Source organism: Dermacentor andersoni, chromosome 8 (genome assembly GCF_023375885.2).
Source record: "Dermacentor andersoni chromosome 8, qqDerAnde1_hic_scaffold, whole genome shotgun sequence".
Classification (NCBI taxonomy): Eukaryota; Metazoa; Arthropoda; class Arachnida; order Ixodida; family Ixodidae; genus Dermacentor; species Dermacentor andersoni.
Window position 1 is genome coordinate 73107269 of NC_092821.1, and position 21692 is coordinate 73128960.

Here is a 21692-nt window from a genome sequence, read left to right on the forward strand (position 1 = left end):
AGGACATGATGATTGTATCAGCGCTCTGTCCTTGTTTTTATCTCACCAAGTAATCTTGTACCTTCAGACACATGCCTTCACGACCTCATGACAAGATTATATAGTTCTGCTTCAAGCAATCTCTTGCCATTTTGTTCCTCAATATTTGCATACATTCTGTTTAGCTTTCAACAAACAACAGCTGAAATGCAGCACCCTGTTTGTTGTGCTGTAGGGTCCACTAAACGGTTCACTACTGTTCAAAATGGTGCCAGTTCCACCAAGTCTGCCACAAAGCTCGGTGTTTCCACACTTGCCAGAGGGAAAAACTCACTGCATGCTTTACACTCATGTGTTCCCTTTAAAAGAGAAGTGACATGACATTCACGTACCTGCCAACTTGTCAGCTTTAAAATGAGTAAATATCCTGCCAAGCGGGGCAAGGTGGAAGGATGGCACGCACTCTTAAGGGCTTTGCCCTGAACACATACCTTTACTGGCAGAGGTTCAAACTTTCTTAACAATGATTTACCATATACATTCGAATATAAGGTGGTCATGATTATAAGGTGAGGGTGCAGTTGGGAGACCTACAAAAACAGCCTTACGTATGCACATTAATAAATGGCAATATAATGTGACCGACGGGCTGTTCAAGCTCAGCGAGGATTGCCTGAAATACTAAATTCCTATTCACATTGAGCATAAAATAAGGGGACGAAGGAGCTTCAACACGTTAAATATGGGATACAGGTGAATTTTGCCTTTAGGTGCGACTTCACGGCACCGTCCATTTTGCCTTATAGTGTGGCTTCACGGCATCGCAAAGCTTGCTGCTGTGAAGCCACATTATAAGGCAAAAATCGCACTGTCGTGAAGGCACACATGAAGACAAAATTCGCATAAGAGGCGAGGGGGGGAGACTTCCAGGCCAAGGATTCTGGGGAAAAACCTTGCCTTATATTCGAATAATTACGGTAACTTTAGACGCAACACACAAGCAGCGGCAAACTTGGAACAGCAGAGACCGACAAGCACCATGTTTGTCTTTAGATCATAAAGACTTTTTCAGCGACCTTGCTTTGCAAATGCAATAAGATCATCCCTCATGTGCAGTTCGCTGTGGGTGTGAGGGAAAATGCATGACGGTGAGCAGAGAAGGATGGTGGCCTGATGTGCGTTGTAATCTCGCATGCCAAATCTTGAAGACGTGACAGAGTGTGCAAAAGGAGGGGGCATAGGTGAGCATGCGCTTCCTGCTCATTTTAAGCCAACGAGGATGCGCGCCACTCTGCTTGCTCCAGTTCGGTCTCGGCTTCCCTTGCCTTTCTTTGCATCCTTTTTATAGCATGCGACAATACGGTAGCTAGTGATGAATCGAACCTTCGCCTTTGGCTCAAGTCTGTCTAAAAAGCGGTGCATGGGAGTGAGAAATTTTGTTGGAAAGAACTATTGCGCGGTTCTTGGAGTTCAAATTCGCTGGAGTTTTTTATTCAAGTACATGGAACTTCGTCGGAACCAACAGAGCAGTTTGAATTGTCCGTCAGTTCAAACTAAAAGATGTCAAATTATTGGGATTCCACTATACTAGCAAGCACCACAGTGCCCTTAACTATTTAACATAATGCTTGTTTCTGCAAACCAGATTTAGTTTTGCTAACCACAAGGCAGATGTGTCTTGCCAAGATGATACACTGGCTCACTCCATCCCTGGGATGGCAGTGGCTGCCACATGCATGCGTAGCCAGAAGAAATGTGCGCAGCACTCCTGAATTTTTTTAGCACAGTCCTCATGCTTAGATTGACTGCTACACAATGGCAGTAAATTTCACTTTGTGTCATTAAATTTTAAAAAATTAATTATGGGGTTTTAAGTGCCAAAACCACTTTCTGATTTTGAGGCACACCGTAGTGAACGACTCCGGAAATGTTGACCACCAGGGTTTCTTTAACATGCACCTAAATCTAAGTACACGGGTGTTTTCACATTTCACCTCCATCGAAATGCAGTCGCCATGGCTGGGATTCGATCCCGCGACCTCGTGCCCAGCAGCCCAACACCACAGCCACTGAGCAGCAACGGCGGGTTTCGCATTGTGTCATGACATCCTCGGTGATATTCATGACACCAGGTGCGGCATTTCGAGACCAACTTAATTAGTGAATTAAATTGGATACCTTGTAGATGTTGCCAAACTTTCATGGTTCCTAAGCGCGATCATTTTACGTGTGAAAAAGTAGATAAATTATATTTTCGTGCTTTACGTGCCGAAACAGCATACCATTATGAGGCATGTCGTAAAAGGGGCTTTCAGATTAATTTTCACTACCTGGGGTCCTTTAACATGCACGAAATGCTCGGTACAGAGGCATTTTTGTATATTGACTCCATCGGAATGCAGCTGCGGCAACTGGGTATTGAACCCACAACCGAGCGCATAGCATTGACACGCCACATCTACTAAATCACCACAACGGCATGTGGTAAAGTCTCCACAACTTCAAAAATATGTCAGCACTTCTTTAACAGTGAACCACACTGTACTCGTCTTTTTTCCCCTTCTGTCCTTTGCCGAATGCAGTGTTACAAGTTTAAGTACAAGCAGAGTCCTTTAAAACTTTTTTTTTTTACTGGTCACAAAACATCAGGCCAAGTTTGCTGTAGGGACAGAAGCTACCTCTAGGGGTGCCACTGCAGCAAAGGAGGTTACAATGGCCAGCAGTGTTGCGAGGTCGCTTTGGCAACCACCTTTTTAAAGCTATTTTCCGTTCTGGCTTTCACCTCCCTTCCGTGGAACAAACACATGAGCAAAACTTCATGGTGCAATTATAGCTTGCAGAGCACTCGAGTGATGATGTGTTGGTGGTGCAAGGGGATGATTGCGCTGAAGTGGACTGCCACACAACAGCTGATTATTTCTGACACATTTTACTTTAGGAGTCTACAGGAAACCTAAGTCCGCAGAGTAGCAACCACCTGGTTGCTAAAAAATGCAGCTGAAAGCAACTCTGCAGCGTCTTCGCATGCCCTTGTGGCTTAGCTCCGTGTTGAAGCGTCACTACAGGTGCGACAAAGGCTAGCACTTTTGCTGCTGTCAGCAAAGTGTGGGCAGCAAAAGCTTCTCTATCAGGGTTTTACAAAAACGACCATGCTTATATCACTAGTCTTTCTAGCTGGCATAGTTTACATTATTGATACAGCTCCGAGATTCAGCCAAGAATATCTCTACCAAAATACTCGTGAACATAATAGAGACTTGAACTTATTCTTAGAAACAACGAATTCATATAACTACTAAGGCATCCATGTAACATTTAACTTAACATGGAATTATCGAGCTCAATATATAATTAACACAGCCAACCGCTTCCTGGGATACCTGCACCATAACAGTTCCCATGCTCCATTTTAAATCTACTATGTCATAAAACCCTTCTAAGGCCGAAATTAGGATATGCTGCAGCTATATGGGACCCCTTTTACAAAAGCATAGTATATATCCCCCTTAAACTAATCCAAATTAACCTGGCGCTTTTTATTCTTTGGAACTGCAACAATGCTGCAAGCGTATCTGCAACAAGTCTGGGCCTTCCGTCACTGACAATACATTGAAGAATTTCCAGCCGATCACTTTTTGCATATGCTATATCACCGCCCTAGTCTACATCTGAAACTCATGCCACAACCACATTACTTACCTCAGCGCCTTGATGATCAGCATAAAATTAGAATCTGAGCACATTAACTCTTTTTACAATTATTTTTGCGACGAACATTAAAAAAGAAGTAGAATGAGCTTCCTGATGATATTGTATACATTAATATTAATGAGAATTCTTGAAAACCTGCAGTTTGAACAACAGTGCGACACACAAGTCTTTGGCATCGTTAGTAAAACTCCCGAGGACTATTCAAGCTTCTCCGCACATAGTAAGGAACATAAAGAATGCATAAAGCTGCAATGAAAAGATCAAGTCAATGCACCACCAAGCTGCTGCGCTGCTTGCGGAGTGCCCCTTTACAACTGGTAGTGCCGCCATGTGGTCAGATTCGGCAAGGTATGAAGCTCTCCCACAGCTTAACAACCAGTTTAAGAACACACACACACACACACACACACACACACACACTAAAGGACCCTGGTACAAGTAACCAGCTTGACCATATCTGCAGCTTGTCATTAAGCCTAACCTGCATGCGCATGCCCTCTTCAATGCTGTGTGCCAGGGCTTGAGAGTGCTGCCGGTTCAGCTTGGCTAGGACACGCTCCTGGTGGGCCTCGTACTCGTCCCGGCTCGGGTAGATCTTGGCGATGAGCATGTCGAAGTTAGGGTCCGCTCGTAGCGAGCGCTTGGACACCAGCTTCTTGCGGCACGTCGGGCACTCCTGCATGGAGGACAGGTGTGCTGTCACGGTCTTTACGAATTTAAGGCCCTTCCTTTCGGTTCGTGCTCAGTGCCTGCCACTTTTCAGCATCTAATCGACACCCTACTATCAGGCCTGAAGTGGCAAACATGCTTTGGCTATCTTGACAACGTCATAGTGTTCTTAGCTACATTTAAGGAGCACCTAAGCCAGTTAGTCACTGTTCTCCAAGCCATATGCTCGTCTGGCCTGACGTTAAAGCCAGAGAAATGTCATTTTGGTTTCAGTGAACTGTGTTTCCTTGGCCACATCGTCAGTCAAGAGGGTGTACAACCTGATCCAGCCAAAATGGACAAATGTCGCAAAGTTCCCCACACCATCAGACAAGAAGGCAGTGAGGCAATTCTTGGGGCTGTGTGCCTATTACCAATGCTTTATTGCGAATTTTCCATGCATTGCTGTGCTGTTAACACGCCTGACACGAGACGATGTTCCCTTTCTGTGGGGGGAGGGGAAATGAGCAAAGTAGCACTTAGTGAATGCCTGCGAACGCCTCCTGTTCTTGCGCACATCGACCATGATTCCCCCACAGCACTTCACACTGATGTGAGCAATGTTGGTCTGGGTGCCGTACTGGTGCAGTGCCAAGACGGCTCCGAAAAAGTGATCACCTATGCTAGCCGAACTCTCTCTCATACGGAGGAAAACTACTCAACTACCGAGAAGGAATGTCTCACCGTGGTGTGGACAGTTATTAAATTTTGTCCATATCTGTATGGCCATTCATTCAAAATTGCCAGCGATCATCATTCTCTTTGTTGGCTGACTAACTTGAAAGACCCATCTGGCCGTCTGGCGCACTGGACTCTTAGGCTTCAGGAGTTCGACATGACCATCATTTACATATCAGGAAAGAGGCACACCGACGCCGACGGCCTCTTGCAGTCACCTGTTGAGTCCGCAGGTAACGATGACATGGAAGCTGCACTTTTGCACGTCGTCGGCACCGTCACTATTTCACAGCAGCAGCGCCATGACCCAGAGCTGCTCCCACTCATTAATTTCTTGGAAGGCCGAAGTAAAGACGTTCCATGACCCTGTGCCAGGGAACTGCTGTCATTTTATCTCCGGAAAGATCTTCTATATAAGAACTTTTCTGCCAGTGGCAGCACGTACCTGCTTGTCGTACAGGCATCACTTCGAAAAGAACTACTAAAAGCATGCCATGATGAAACCACTGCAAGTCATCTAGGCTACACGAGAACATTGTCCCGACTCCGACAGAAGAAATACTGGCCGAAGCTACTCGCTGCTGTAAAATGTCACATACAAACATGCACGGACTGCCAAAGATGCAAAGTGTCTCCCGGCAAGCCCGCAGGTCTCTTACATCAGGTCGAGGTACCAGGCCAGCCATTTGCCTAAGTTGTAATGGATTTTCTGGGCCAATTTCCAACTTCTAGAGCTGCCAACAAATGGATTATTGTTGCCACCGATTACCTGATGCGCTACGCAGAGACGAAAGCTACACAGCAGGGCACAGCAGCCGAAGCAGCTCATTCTTTTATTGACAACATCGTCCTTAGGCACGGCGCCCAAAAAGTAGTCATCACAGACAGGGAAACTGCCTTCACTGCCGAACTTCTTGACTTCCTTCTCAGACTCAGTGGTACAAGCCACCGGAAAACAACTGCTTATCATCGCCATACGAACAGACTAACCGAGCGTCTTAATAAGACCCTCGCAGACATGCTATGCATGTATGTCGACATAGAACATAAGAACTGGGATCAGATTTTGCCTTACGTAATATTCGCCTACAATACCGCTCGACAGGAAACCACTGGAATGACACCATTCAGCTTGGTCCACGGTAGTGAAGCCACGACAACACTGGATGCCATGCTGCCACATGAGTTTGATGACCTATCTACCGACATTGAGGAACTTACTCAGCGCGCCGAAGAAGCCAGACAGCTTGGCCACGTATGTATCTGCATTCAGTAAGACCAAGATGCAAAACGGTACTATCTTCAACACAGGTCTGTTTTCTACACTCCCGGCGATAAACTATGGGCATGGATACTCATACGCCGTCATGAACTCTTCAAAAAACTCCTAAGATGGCACTTTGGGCTGTACAGAGTGATCTGCCACCTGAACGACGTGAATTATGAGGTCGTTCCTGACAGTGACAATAACTCCAGTCGCTACAAGCACTTGCCCAAAGTGGTGCATGTGGTACGGATGAAGCCGCACCTGTCGACTTAACATTTTTTTTGTTCCCGTTTTTTTTTTTGTGTGTGTATGCCTCTGTCCTGTTGTGCCCTGTCCCACTGACCCGATCAATGTGCGCATTGGGACAGTGCTCTGATGAAGAGAACAATGCAAGTAAGCATGAGCGTTTTTGTCAAGGCGCAGTGAAGAAGACGTAGTTGTGCTCCGTATTAAAAAGGTGGCCTACCGCTGTGCTCCCCAAATAGTGCTCTACGACCCCTGTTTTTGACGTTGCGACAATATTCACACGTTATCAGGCTGTTATCAAACCAAAATAAACGGAAACAGCTACTTTGTAGCAATGCAACAAACAGCAAACAAAATGCAACAAACGGAAGCGTCAGTCTCTTTTCTCTTCATGTAGCACAAGCCAGGGAACATTGCGCATCATGCCGCCATGACTCTATTCGATATGCAAAGTTCATCTTTAATGTTTTCTCCATGTAGCCCAGTTCTCACGAGAAAAACTGTGCAGGGAAGAGATGCAGGAACACACTTGGTTCAGATTAACCGGAAGTAGACAATTGCATCACCTCGTGAAGGAGACGACATTGTGATGGCCACCTCAGCGTAAAAGACAAGGGGGAATGCCATGGCTTGACAGGAAGGTAACGTTTGAAGGGACCCTGAAATGACTTTGACGATTTTGTACAAATGTACAGAGTTGTTATAGTAGGTCCTTCTGATCATTAATTGATACATCTAAGTGCTTCGTGTAAAGCACGCAATTTATTATAAAGTTTTAAAATGCACATCACTGCTGATCGCAGCACACTGCTCCGCGGAATTTTCAGCCGCCCCTACCCATATGACGTAAATCACCCAATTGACGTCAGTAGGGCGAGCTATCCAATTGGCTGCCCAGGGCGCGTCCTTGATAATTTTTCGACCTTTATGGTGAATAAATGATGTTCGTAAGAATTGAAATGTTAGTTAATTTCTTTCTATAAAAAGAAAGTAACAGAAAGAGAATGCACAAGGACAATTTCTCACTACACTTAAGCACTTCCGGCACACAGCAAGTGTCGTCTGCTTGTGTTACAACGTGCTCCAGTTTGACGAGAGCTCCGTGGTCAGAGTCGGTCTCAGTCTTTTCACGAGCACTATGATTCGACTTTGTTGCGTTGTGGACTGCAAACATAGCGACTGGCAATATGTCAAGCTGCAACATCGTGTCCCTCTGCAAAGCAGCAGATGGGCGGACTGGCTGCAGCGCACAATACTGTCGCTATCCGATCGGCGCCAGGATTTGCTTATTTACGGCCGTCACTTTACACAGGAAGGTTACTAACGCAATAGCATTTCGTGAGTCCGGTATTAGGGTAAACGCATGCGCAAGGGAACAGGGCCTGGCCGTTTGACCGTGTCGTTCACGGGATGAGCAGAAGAGCAAATGTGAATGGTCTTAGAATAGTCTAAAGCCCTTCAATTTTCCAAAAGTAGCACCATTCTTAGATCTTTCCGCCACCCCGCTATCCCCGATGTTTTCTCCTCCACGCCTCCCGTCTCCCCAGCCTCCTCCACTCACCCATTGGCCAATCTGTGTCATGTGGAAGCAGACGCCGCGCTTTTGTACATTTTTTCTTTCCAGCACGAAAGCAGGTGCCGCGCTTTTGCATATTTTTTCTTTCCAACGCGCTCCGACCGACATTGTTGTCCCTGCATGACGAAAATATGCTCAAACGGACTGATTGAGTGCCTTAGTGTAACAAATCAAGTGTGTTAGGGACAAGAACTTAATTGTGATACCGTGCTGCTGCACCTTCGGTTGCCGCAACCGACACAGCGACGGCAAAAGGCTTCTTTCTTTACCATCAGGCAAGCGCAATGCACAAAGAAGAAAAGTGTGCATATATAGGATCCGGCGGGCTGACTTCGAGGAAGTGGCAAAAAACGCACGGCTTTGTGAAGTGCCACGGTTCCTCGCAACCTCTTCTATTGAACCTAGTTCATGCCTGCCGCCTCGAAAAAGTGTGTGCTCATGCTGTGCGTGCTTATGGCGCGTCTAAGTTGACTTTTTTTCGAATGTGCTCTCTTTGCTTCATGTAGTTTCGTAGCGTGGCGAAAGTGTATGTATCTGCAGCTGGCCTGTGACATAAAAGCGACTTTATTAATCCTATGTTTTGAGCTCTGCCAGAAGTTAGCACATTCTCGACACTTTTCCAAGGCTCATTATGACTTAAAGGGAAGCTGAAGAGTTTTCCAGAAAAAATGAGTGAAGAGCTGTACGTAATGGTGTTCAACCCTCCAAATTCGAATATCACATCGAAATTGAGTGAAAAAAACCCCAAACATATTTTCTTTCGACGAAAAGTGCAGCAGCAGACTCGGGGCAGCTCGCACGCCTCGTTTCCGCCTGGTCGGGCGCCTCGTGACGTCAACAATGGTGTTTGTCCGGACCGACCGCTGCCGCCACACATGAAGCACGGTGCAAGGTGGTTTGGCGCTGTGGTTTGGCGAGACGATAATGGTAAATTTCGAGAGCTTGCGTTTCTCTGATGAGTTCGGCGTTGCTCCCTACATGTACGTAGTTGGCCTCTCCAAGAAGCAAAAGATGCTGGTAGCAAGCAGTGCTTTCGACGCGAACGAAAGCGAAGTGTTACAATCTCCTCGTGTTAGAAATGTTCTTTGGTGAGTATGTTTTTTGCAAAGCTGTATTCAGCGATCCAGTGAGTTCGTTTCTGGGGAAACAACTGTACTGTTATGCTCCTGCATGCCTCCTCGTGGAACGTAAGCAGGGATGCGATCGTCGGCATTTGTGCGCTGCCACAAAGCTGTCAGCAATCTACACAGACGGTTTACATGCGGGATAAGTTTCCCTGCTCTTGTAGCACGTGTAGGCCTTCATCAGAGCGCCATCCACACGCTACTCGTAACCGGAGTCGTAAAGGCGGCGAATTCCGTCGGCTACATCGGACAGCCGGTTTCTCTCCGTGCACGAGGGGGAGCGCAGCGTCCTGGCGTAAGCCGGCTTTCAAACACATGCAAACTTTACATTTGCACTGCGTTATGGTAGCTGCATGTAGGCTGTTTCACAACACACGTGCGAATAGAAAATTAACGGTGGTTTGTGACAAAACCTGCGTCAAGGGTGGGAGATAAACATGTACCTTCCGTCCAGCGTGCTAACACGAAGGAGCTAGCCGTAAATCAATGTCCAGGTTTGGACGAGTTCGTGTATACATAAGGTCTTCTGAAACCAGTTACCATCCGTCCGCCCGCACTCGTCCCGCCTTTTCGCACTGCGATTAGAAAGCCTGCTAGCAGCAAGTCGTACTTCACTCATTCATGCATTATTGATAAACTGTGGTAGTAATCGTCGTCACGAAAGTTGTTAGAGCACAGTACTGTTGTTCTTGAGCGCTTGAAATTTTTTCGATTCACAGCAGCCTCCCACTTAGCTGCAAGCTTCTTGTCTTGCGGGAAGCAATGGAACATTGTCGCGGTCGCTGGTGTTCGTGCATTCGTAGGCTGAACAGAATGCCTGAATGATCGGCCCACCACTTCAATTGATGCTGCGCAAGTCAACTACCACTATACATACACACAAACAAAGGAATGCAGGGTCGAGTGAAGCAGATTATGACAGCACGCACACAGAAACAAGTGCGGTTAGGCACCGTCACGGAGACTGCGGAGGAATGGAACACCAGTGCTGACGTCACTACGCCGCGGTTTCCGGTCTCCGCTCGCATCATCAGTGTCAGCAGCAGTGCGCAGTGTTTGATGGGGGGCGGAGCTACAGCGGAATTTTAACCGACGGTTACGTCACTCCTAATTGAAAAATCCCCCCCAAAATTTTACCTACATGGTTTATAAGCTTCCCGCATCCGTATATGAGCGTCTTATTGAATTCGACAGACTCTTCAGTTTCCCTTTAAGGATGGAGTCATTTAGCTTCGAATGTATGCCCGCAGGTATTGATTTGGTTTGAGGTGGTTAACGTTTTTAACGTCCCGAAACAACTAAAGCTACGAGGGAGGTTGTAGTGGACGGCTACGGATAACTTTATTTAGGTCGCCTGGCCATCTTTAACGTGCACTTTGATCGTACTTGTACGTGGGCCGGTAAATTCCTCGTTGGCGTTTTGTAATTCTTGTGTGGGCGCGGTAACGCTATGCCAGAAGTTGGCGCCTCTGTGTGATTGTATTTCTTTAATAGATTTTATTTACTAGTTGTTTACTAGTTTTATTTACTAGTTGGCAGACAGGCCGAAAATGCAATATGAACCTGGCAACGTTTAACGCTAGAACATTATCTAGTGAGGCGAGTCTAGCAGTGCTATTGGAGGAATTAGAGGGCAGTAAATGGGATATAATAGGGCTCAGTGAAGTTAGGAGGCCAAAAGAAGCTTATACAGTGCTAAAAAGCGGGCACGTCCTGTGCTACCGGGGCTTAGTGGAGAGACGAGAAATAAGAGTCGGATTCCTGATTAATAAGAATATAGCTGGTAACATACAGGAATTCTATAGCATTAACGAGAGGGTGGCAGATCTTGTTGTGAAACTTAATAAGAGGTACAAAATGAAGGTTGTACAGGTCTGCACCCCTACATCCAGTCATGATGACCAGGAAGTTGAAAGCTTCTACGAAGACGTGGAATCGGCGACGGGTAGAGTGAAAACAAAATACACTATACTGATGGGCGACTTCAATGCCAAGGTAGGCAAGAAGCAGGCTGGAGACAAGGCAGTGGGGGAATATGGCATAGGCACTAGGAATAGCAGGGGAGAGTTATTAGTAGAGTTTGCGGAACAGAATAATATGCGGATAATGAATACCTTCTTCCGCAAGCGGGATAGCCGAAAGTGGACGTGGAGGAGCCCGAACGGCGAGACTAGAAATGAAATAGGCTTCATACTCTGCGCTAACCCTGGCATCATACAAGATGTGGACGTGCTCAGCAAGGTGCGCTGCAGTGACCATAGGATGGCAAGAACTCGAATTAGCCTTGACTTGAGGAGGGAACGGAAGAAACTGGTACATAAGAAGCCGATCAATGAGTTAGCGGTAAGAGGGAAAATAGAGGAATTTCAGACTAAGCTACAGAACAGGTATTCGGCTTTAACTCAAGAAGAGGACCTTAGTGTTGAAGCAATGAACGACAATCTTGTCAGCATCATTAAGGAGTGTGCAATAGAAGTCGGTGGTAACTCCGTTAGACAGGATACCAGTAAGCTATCGCAGGAGACGAAAGATCTGATCAAGAAACGCCAATGTATGAAAGCCTCTATCCCTACAGCTAGAATAGAACTGGCAGAACTTTCGAAGTTAATCAACAAGCGTAAGACAGCTGACATAAGGAAGTATAATATGGATAGAATTGAACATGCTCTCAGGAACGGAGGAAGCCTTAAAGTAGTGAAGAAGAAACTAGGAATAGGTAAGAATCAGATGTATACGTTAAGAGACAAAGCCGGCAATATCATTACTAATATGGATGAGATAGTTCAAGTGGCTGAGGAGTTCTATAGAGATTTATACAGTACCAGTAGCACCCACGACGATAATGGAAGAGAGAATAGTGTAGAGGAATTCAAAATCCCACAAGTAACACCGGAAGAAGTAAAGAAAGCCTTGGGAGCTATGCAAAGGGGGAAGGCAGCTGGGGAGGATCACGTAACAGCAGATTTGTTGAAGGATGGTGGGCCGATTGTTCTAGAGAAACTGGCCACCCTGTATACGCAATGCCTCAAGACCTCGAGCGTGCCGGAATATTATAAAAACGCTAACATAATCCTAATCCATAAGAAAGCGGACACCAAGGACTTGAAAAATTATACACATCAGCTTACTGTCAGTTGCCTACAAACTATTTACTAAGGTAATCGCAAATAGAATCAGGAATACCTTAGACTTCTGTCAACCAAAGGACCAGGCAGGATTCCGTAAAGGCTACTCAATAATAGACCATATTCACACTATCAATCAGGTGATAGAGAAATGTGCGGAATATAACCAACCCTTACATATAGCTTTCATTGATTACGAGAAAGCGTTTGATTCTGTCGAAACCTCAGCAGTCATGGAGGCATTACGGAATCAGGGTGTAGACGAGCCGTACGTAAAAATACTGAAAGATATCTATAGCGGCTCCACAGCCACCGTAGTCCTCCATAAAGAAAGCAACAAAATCCCAATAAAGAAAGGCGTCAGGCAGGGAGATACGATCTCTCCAATGATATTCACAGCGTGTTTACAGGAGGTATTCAGAGACCTGGATTGGGAAGAATTGGGGATAAAAGTTAATGGAGAATACCTTAACAACTTGCGATTTGCTGATGATATTTCCTTGCTTAGTAACTCAGGGGACCAATTGCAATGCATGCTCACTGACCTGGAGAGGCAAAGCAGAAGAGTGGGTCTAAAGATTAATCTGCAGAAAACTAAAGTAATGTTTAACAGTCTCGGAAGAGAACAGCAATTTACAATAGGTAGCGAGGCACTGGAAGTGGTAAGGGAATACATCTACTTAGGGCAGGTAGTGACAGCGGATCCGGATAATGAGACTGAAATAATCAGAAGAATAAGAATGGGCTGGGGTGCATTTGGCAGGCATTCTTAGATCATGAACAGCAGGTTGCCATTATCCCTCAAGAGAAAAGTGTATAACAGTTGTGCCTTACCAGCACTCACCTATGGGGCAGAAACCTGGAGGCTTAGGGAAAGGGTTCTACTTAAATTGAGGACGACGCAACGAGCTATGGAAAGAAGAATGATGGGTGTAACGTTAAGGGATAAGAAAAGAGCAGATTGGGTGAGGGAACGCGAGTTAATGACATCTTGGTTGAAATCAAGAAAAAGAATTGGGCATGGGCAGGACATGTAATGAGGAGGGAAGATAACGGATGGTCATTAAGGGTTACGGACTGGATTCCAAGGGAAGGGAAGCGTAGCAGGGGGCGGCAGAAAGTTAGGTGGGCGGATGAGATTAAGAAGTTTGCAGGGACGACATGGCCACAATTAGTACATGACCGGGGTTGTTGAAGAAGTATGGGAGAGGCCTTTGCCCTGCAGTGGGCGTAACCAGGCTGATGATGATGATGATGATTTACTAGTTGTCACAACGTGTCATTATTTCGTATTATTGACGGTGCCTTCAGGGCATCAAAGCGGCAACGGGAACACTTGTAATGTCACGTGCTCTCCAGAGGCCTCTGTTAGCCGTTACATGTACCCTCCTAAAGCAGTACTTGTAAAAAAAAAAAAAAAAATCCTTGCGATTACCAAAGCACCCCCTCCCCCCCAAAAAAGCGCCCCCGCGACTGCTGCAACATACCGTGCCCGTGTGAGGGGAATTACGGAACACCAACGAGGAATCTCTCCACGGGCCTCTTGCATTTCGCTTCCATACCGTATGCTGCCGGATGCGTCCTCAATATTGGAGGCATGAGCAGCGGCTACTTGCATATTTTGTGTGCAGGATTATAATGGCCGGGAAAGGCTGCAAAGGACCGCTGATAAGGATGAACATTTTTACTGCTTAACGCTAACATATTTATGCATCCTATTAAGTAAATGGATATCGTAGTCATATGCACTGTATGTGAACCTACGAAACCACATACACATACTTTCACACTGTCAAAAACCTGAAACTCTGGTAATTACACGTGTGTTTGAGCGCACCGCGTGCATGCGTCGTGTTTCAGCAACACGAAGTCTCAACGTGTGCATGCTTTACGTCTTAAATAATGGTCCTTTTCTCTATTTCTTCCGCAATTTCAACACAACATTCTTAAGGTCAGTTACCGACTGACGAAGCAAGATCTCGATTGAAAAAACGGCTCTGCAGGGTGCGAACGAACTTTTCTGTGGATTTCTTCCGGTAGCGTGTTAGCCGTCGTCTGCTATGGCAGGGCCAACATGGGCGGCACCACTGCCGAGGAGGAGGAAAGTGGTTGGTGCTACTTTTGGAGATTGAGGGGCTTTAATATGGTCTGCATGGTGCAGACACCTGGTGGCACAGAGCTCAACCACACAAAGTAGCAGTAAATAAATGTATTCTTCTTTAGTGCTGGTGTAAATTTTTCGCAGAAGTGTAATCATTAACACATTGTTTTTGTACATGTTTAAAATGTTTTACACCTGGTTAGAGCAATATTGGCTCTTCGTTTGGCTGGTTAAGCTCTGCGCCAATGGGTGGTTGGACTGTGGAGACTGATCAGGCAGCTCACGTACGTCTATGCTAAAGTTCCTTCATCAGCTTGAGTCTATGCCTCCACTGTCCTGCCGAAATGCCCAGCTCGCCTGTTGTTACGTTCAGCGTTCAGCGCTGCGACACGTTCAGCGCTGCGACAGAATGCTTGCAACGCACGCTGCTTCGATATCTCTCGCTTGGAGTCGACTGCCAAGCAGCTGGCGGAGAATTTGGAGAGCCTTCATGCGCTCGCTCCTAGAGAACCGGAAGTCGACGACACGACGTGCCATCATGACGCAGAACCAGTGAAGGCAGAGCTTAGCCCCGATCACTCGGCGAACGAGTTGAGGAGAAGATGCATGACTATGGAGGAGGGTAACTTGTAATCATCAGTAGCTCTCTTAATATGAGACGTTTCACACAAATTGTGGGGTGAATTATTAACTTTAGCTGTGCCCTACACATCTACGAAATTTGTCCGAACCGTTTCAGGGTCCCTTTAACCACACATGCATGTTTTATTACAGTGCGCTGACATGAAATTCTGGTGAGAAAGCATTTCTTGAAAGATACCCTCTGTGTCTAGGTGTTTGACATGAACTGTTTAAGGAATCCTTCAAAAGGTTTGTCATGATGCCTCAGCCAAAGTTTCCTGGTACAATGGCAGTTTTAGGGCACCACGCACAAAGCAGTGTCTGCGTGACAAAGTGCATGGAGCAAAATTAATTGAGCCTGTTAGCAAGAATGTTGCCATAGAGATCTTGGACAAAAGAATTTTGCTACGTAATGAGGAATGTTATTTTTAATAGTGTGTTCATCTCTCTCTCTCTCCTTCAAATATTTTGTCAGCCTGGTTTTCTAAGGTTTCCTAGCAAGGGCCACAATGTACAGGAAATAAGTAAATAGACACTCATGTAATGGCACATTAGTTTATGTGCTACCTATCCAAACGAACTTTGCACACTGCATAACATTTTAAAAAAGTTGTCGGCTGTGGATAAAAAAGAATGAAAAAAGAAACCTTGCAGCTTTTGTTAATTCACTGCAACTAAACATTTCCCTTCAGAAGTTGTTTGTTATCTTTTTCTTCTGCACAGGTTGCAGCTGCGTCTTTAGTTTGGGATTTTTGGAATACACTGACTCTGTCCTGGGTCGATTTTCTCATAGTTCCATACAACTTTTGTCTTTGGGTGGCATTCAATTACTCCATCCTTGACACTTAATTCTGTCAATGAGTACAGTCTCACATTCCAAAAAATTTACTGTTTATATGTTCAGTTCCCTTCATGTGACATCAGGGGTGTGCAAACATCAATTTTTAAAACCAACACAAATACAAGCTACGCAGCCCTAATTCTGATCAGACAATATCCTTAATAATTTTTACATACATATTAAATAGAGAAGTTATGTATGTCTGTCAAACTAAATTATAATTTACATTCAAAGCAAACGGGTGTTAAAATGCCAATGTAACAAGAACATGCGTTTAGGGGGAATGTTTAAAATTGAATCCTGGGGTTTTACATGCCAAAACCAAAATATGATTATGAGGTACGCCGTAGTGGAGGAATCCGGATTAATTTTGACCACCTGGGGTTTTTTACCGTGCACCCAAAGCATGATATATACTGGTGTTTTTGTATTTTGCCGCAATCAACACGTAGCGGCTGCCGCCAAAATTTTATCCCATGCCCTCAAGCTTAGCAGCAGCACAGGAAAGTGATTACGCCGCCACGGCAGGTAGGGGGTATTGGTATTCCACAGAAAAAGGTTTCTAGCAGCTAAAAAAATATGGACCACTACTTTTAAGCATGCAGAAATAATAAGAGCATGCAGAAATAATAAGAGTAAACAATCACATCAAAGCTACAAGCAATATTTACATTTCTACTTCAGTATTATTACCAGCATCATACATATTCTCATGCAATCATGAATAACAATATGATTCGATTAGTAGGCAACTGGGAGCTACTAGAACGGGGTATCTACTAGTGGTGGCTACTGGCAGCTGGAAGAACTACATGCACTGAGCCATGACCTCATTTTAAGTAAAGATAACTATTTCTGGGGGGAGGGGGGGGGTTATGCGCCAAAACCACTTTCTGATTATGAGGCACGCCGCAGTGGGGGAATCCGGAAATTTTGACCACCTGGGGTTCTTTAACGTACACCTAAATTAAAGCACATGGATGTTTTTGCATTTCGCCCCATCGGAATGCAGCCGTCGTGGCTGTAAAGAGAACTTGAAGCAGTGCCTGCAGCTACTGTTAGCATCTGTCAAACTTCTCCCAGCCGCCTAATGGCATGCCGTAAGTGGCTTCTGTGAAACACAGTCCACACATTTGCATAACAGTACTTTGTGTACACCTAGAAACAATGCTAAACTGAGTAAACTTTATTTTAAAGTGACACTAAAGAGAAACATTAAACAAGTTTGGATTGATAAGCATCATTTCAACTCTCTTATTTTTAGTTTTACAGTAACAGGCTGATTGCTAGAAGGAAAAATTGGGCCAGAAATTTTCCTCTATTGAATTTTCCTCTAGTGAACATGACATCACAGATTTCGAAGTCTTTTCTCATATCCAGGCTGTCTGGTGAAGTAAGAGTTAGGGAAACCTGCTAATTTTTGTCTTTGGCATCATCAAAATAACAATGTAGTCCTTCTTTACCGATAAAAAAAAAGTTAACTGCGCTCGAGCAAACACCATCAAAATACATGACACTGTGGCAAGCAGGTGCGGAAACTTCCAAAGAGGCATTGCCACCCGTCTTTCATTTTCATGTCATTTCTGACTCATCAAGCCTGCTCTCTCAAACGGCCCTTGAAACACTTTTCTAACTAATCATAAAATAACCTCACTATTAAAGTATGTTGTCTCACGAACCTCATTCTGCACAATTATTTCGAATCCTTCAACTATAAGTGGAGTTATCGCACCGATACCCAGCTTCATCTCTCTCTCTTGGTCTCTGTTAGCGCACTGGAAGCTACACAGGGGAGAAGCCAAGTGGGCAAAGCCCTGCCAAGAAGTTGAGTGTCTCAGAGGCAAAAGGGCTTGTGAAAGGGTGGTAGGTGCAATGTATTATGCTACAAAGCAAGTCACTGCTATCTCAGACGCCACGCGCAGCAGATGCTGTCTGTGTGTATACTGGCAGCACAAAGGCGAAATGGTTCTTCTGCCTTTCTGAGATCACAGACTTATATATGTTTCCCTTTTGAACTCAATATCAGCAATTATGTACTACTGAGAATGCTTTCATGATCACAAAATCAGCCATTGCCGTTGGTGGCTTCAGCTGCTTGCGATGTCGCTGCATGGTGACATTACGGAAGTGAGAGCAAGCAAGCTTTCTATGTTTCTGACACGAGATTGCATATTCCCTGCTGCAAGAAATGTAGTAATATTTCGCTATGTACTCACAGCATTCTCTACGACTGATTGGCAATGTTTTCTTACTGTGTTCAAAAAGTGTTTCAGGATCCCTTTAATGGGGCCCTCAACAGGCCCCACTGCAAATTTAAGTTACACAGTGGAAGTTCTAATTTTTAAAATTGGTTCATTATAGAAGAAATTGAATGCCCTGCTACCATACTGCCAGGAGGTTCATGTGCCATGAACTTCTAAATGGACTGGATTCGGTTGGATTTTTTGTCAACTTGCCCAGACAAAGTGCTGGATCCGGATAGAAACGGTTAAAGCCCGGAAGTCTCTTGGATAATCCGGGAGAATTGGTAGGTATGTAACACTTTGTAGACATGATCGTCACCATGTGATGTATACGGAAATGCGCTTGTCTGTTTAAAATTAATAAACCTAGCGAGGCACCGTTTGTGGCAAGAGTGGATTTCTTGGTATTGTAGAAGCATAATTTACTAATACAGCCCACCATAATTTTCTCTTTAACTAAATTCACTTGAACAAAGTCAAATTTTCATGCAGCTATGTTGGACTCTGCAACAAACTTAAAAAAAGAAAGGTTGCACTTCAATAAATTCAGTATGAGGTAACTTTTTGCTCTATGAACTTTTTCACAACATGGGTGCACCTGAACAAAGACATCTGGCTGGATTTATGAAGTTGCCCAGTAGTTATGCTGTTTGGCAGGCAGGTCTGACACTTATTTCAAACATATTCAAATACGCCAATCGATTCCTAAATAACATCTTGTTGAAAGCACAACGCAGAAAAACACAACCTCCATTTCTTCGTATATTTGTGTAGGCCATTATATGCATGAGAGTCCATGAAATTGTAACGAAGCAACAAACAAATGCTTCAAGTTTCATTTGCGTATTCTACACATGCTCCAGTTCTTTAGCTAAACCTCATTTTGGTTACTGCGTAGTTCACTAAGGTGAAGTTTTTACTGCAATCTGAAAGGTATTGTTTTGAAATGAGCTAAATGAAATGAACAGTTAAATGAAAGAATTGTCTAAATGGTTTTAGCATTTTCAGACCACTTCTCTACCTTGTGTGAAGATAAAAACATTGATCATGTTTGTGCTTCTTGTGCTCAGTCGCCTGCGAATGACTGTTATAATGATAGCAGAAGCACTTGGTCTGGAAATTAGAAACATTTGCACCAAAAGGACGCAGCAAGCGTCTCAAGTAGGAACATGGTGTTAGTGTTGAGCTCTGCGTCATCCATCCAAATCGCCCTAGAAATAGTCTCATTTGCAAGAATATGCTGCTCTTCAGAACAGGCAAGTCGCCTGCTTTCTTCCGACGCCATTATTTTCAACCTACACCCCTCTTGCTAAAAAGTATTGCCATTCCCAGTTTTGAAGCACTGACGGCCTTGCTGGCCCTAACCTACCACTGCTACATGCTGGCGTGGTTGGATACTACCTGTACTCCTACCACTATTGAGTCAGATGACCGTGAAGAAGAATGGACAATGCCTGGAAAAGTTCAAAAACCTCAACTTCCTGCCCGCCCAAGCTTTGACCTCCATGTGGTTGGTGTCCACCTACCAGTGTTACTTTCCGCCGCCCCCGCAGAGCTGCTGGACATTCTCCCGGCTTTCATATGAGCGGCAAAGCTACGGCACATAATTGTGCCGACGTTTCAGTCTATCCATCCAATCACAACCGCCTCGCAGTTTTCAAGACACACCACATCTAATTCGTCAGCTGCCTCCTCAGCATCGAGAGTATCATGCTAGCTGGCCGCACATACGCCACAGCACCATACTAGCAGCTCCCACCAACTCGTGCTACGGGGGTTATCCATGGAGTTGCCCCTGATGCCGCCCATGAAGAACTTCCACGCGATTCAGACTGTTATCAAGTTGATATCCTACTGGCCTGCCACATGGGAAACATGAACTCCGCCCTGATCACTGTCGCAGGCATGTACATTCTGTATTCCGTGTACTACCATCGACTCAAATTCCGCTACTGTCCCCATAAGCCTTGGGCCCATTGTTGCACTACCTGCCTGCAATATTCACATTAAACATGTGCCTGCTCCGGATACCAGCACCTGTGCCCCACTTACTCCACACCCATCACCCAGCCTGATGAACCACATTCCTGGGCACCATGGTGTCTTCATTGTCAAGGCCACTACACTCCGTTGCAGAATATGCCCCGTTCTGAAGCAACGAGGCCAAGAAGCAGCGCCTCCAACACAGACAGCAATGGAAGAGTCTGAACACGTCACAATGTCCAGCAATACCCTCCAGTCCATCAACATCTGAGACGCTCGCCTTGTCACAACTATTGCTGACACACGCCCACTGGGGGGGGCTTGTCTGACCAACCCCTGTGATTCCACCCACACCGGCTGCACAACCGAAGCCTGCTGATGTACAATGATGAACAACGATCTCCGATTGCTACTCAACGCGTTCGTTTGGTTACCGGATTGCATGATCAGCCTACTCCGCACCGACACCGCCAGCTGAGGGGTGCAGCCACGTTTTTGGCGACGTCAAAATGACAACGCTCCTGTCAATCATCCTGTAACCAATCATGCCGTCTGCTAGGAACCGAATGCAATGGGAATATTGAAGTTGGAGTGATCATATGCTCGTTATGAGACTGTCTTTGCATGGCGCGTCTGGTGGATAGGATTGGATCTAAACGGTGGCAGCGGATTGGCACGTTCGGATCTAATCCATAGTCTAATTAGAGAAAATGGTGCTTCCCATTGGAACTTTGGTTGTTGCATTGGCGTTGCTTGAGGAGGAACGAGAGCAGTGGAGGTGCGAAATGCATTTGAAGAAATGGCAGAAAGCGAATGCCGGCGTCGCTTTCATTTCTCGCAACAAACAGTGTGTTGGTTGTGTGGCGAACTCGACCCCATCATTGGGTACCAGCGAGCTACCAGAATGTTGTTGCCTTTGAAAAGTGCGCCACTGTTCTTGTCTTTTTTTTTCCTCGCTGTGCGCCAGGGACGACACAGAGGAAACTAATAGTTATAAATTGTAGCAGTCACACATATTACTATATCAAAACGTGGTTAAGCTTGAGAAGAAAAAAATACACATTTTTTACATAAAGATTTCACTCATTGGAAGACGAGAAACATTTCGTTTTGTAGTATACTGTCTGCAACAGTATACCGACAAATGAGGGAAGTAAACTTCCGGGGAGTTCACCGCTTGCCCATTGGCTGCTCTCTCCACCCCATTCTCACAGATTTTGCATACTGCCACTTTGTAACATTGCAGCAACCGAACAGAATGCATATCGAACAAAGATCTCCGATCGCCACTCTGCAGCACACCGGAAGCCAGCTCCGGTCAAACAAGGTTTGCCCCAGCAGAAACGTGTACAGCAGGTAAGGCCGCCATTGACTGCCATACCCACAACATTCCCCTCCCCATGCAGCATTGAACAGCAGGAGCTGACAGAGCTTACTTCCTGTGTAGCTGCAATCATATCCCTCGGAGATGCAACAAGCACATATCGAG

At 45.4% G+C, this 21692-nt stretch overlaps 1 protein-coding gene across 2 annotated transcripts in view; it reads right to left on the reverse strand.

Annotated features, from left to right (window-relative positions):
- The window catches only part of Sce (E3 ubiquitin-protein ligase Sce), a 54856-nt gene that overhangs the window by 26690 nt on the left and 6474 nt on the right, over positions 1 to 21692 (reverse strand). For both annotated transcript variants that reach the window (XM_055074998.2, XM_050185571.3), the window contains exon 2: positions 4172 to 4366. In XM_055074998.2, coding sequence (XP_054930973.1) covers positions 4172 to 4366 — 195 coding nt within the window. The remainder of the gene's footprint in view (positions 1 to 4171; positions 4367 to 21692) is intronic.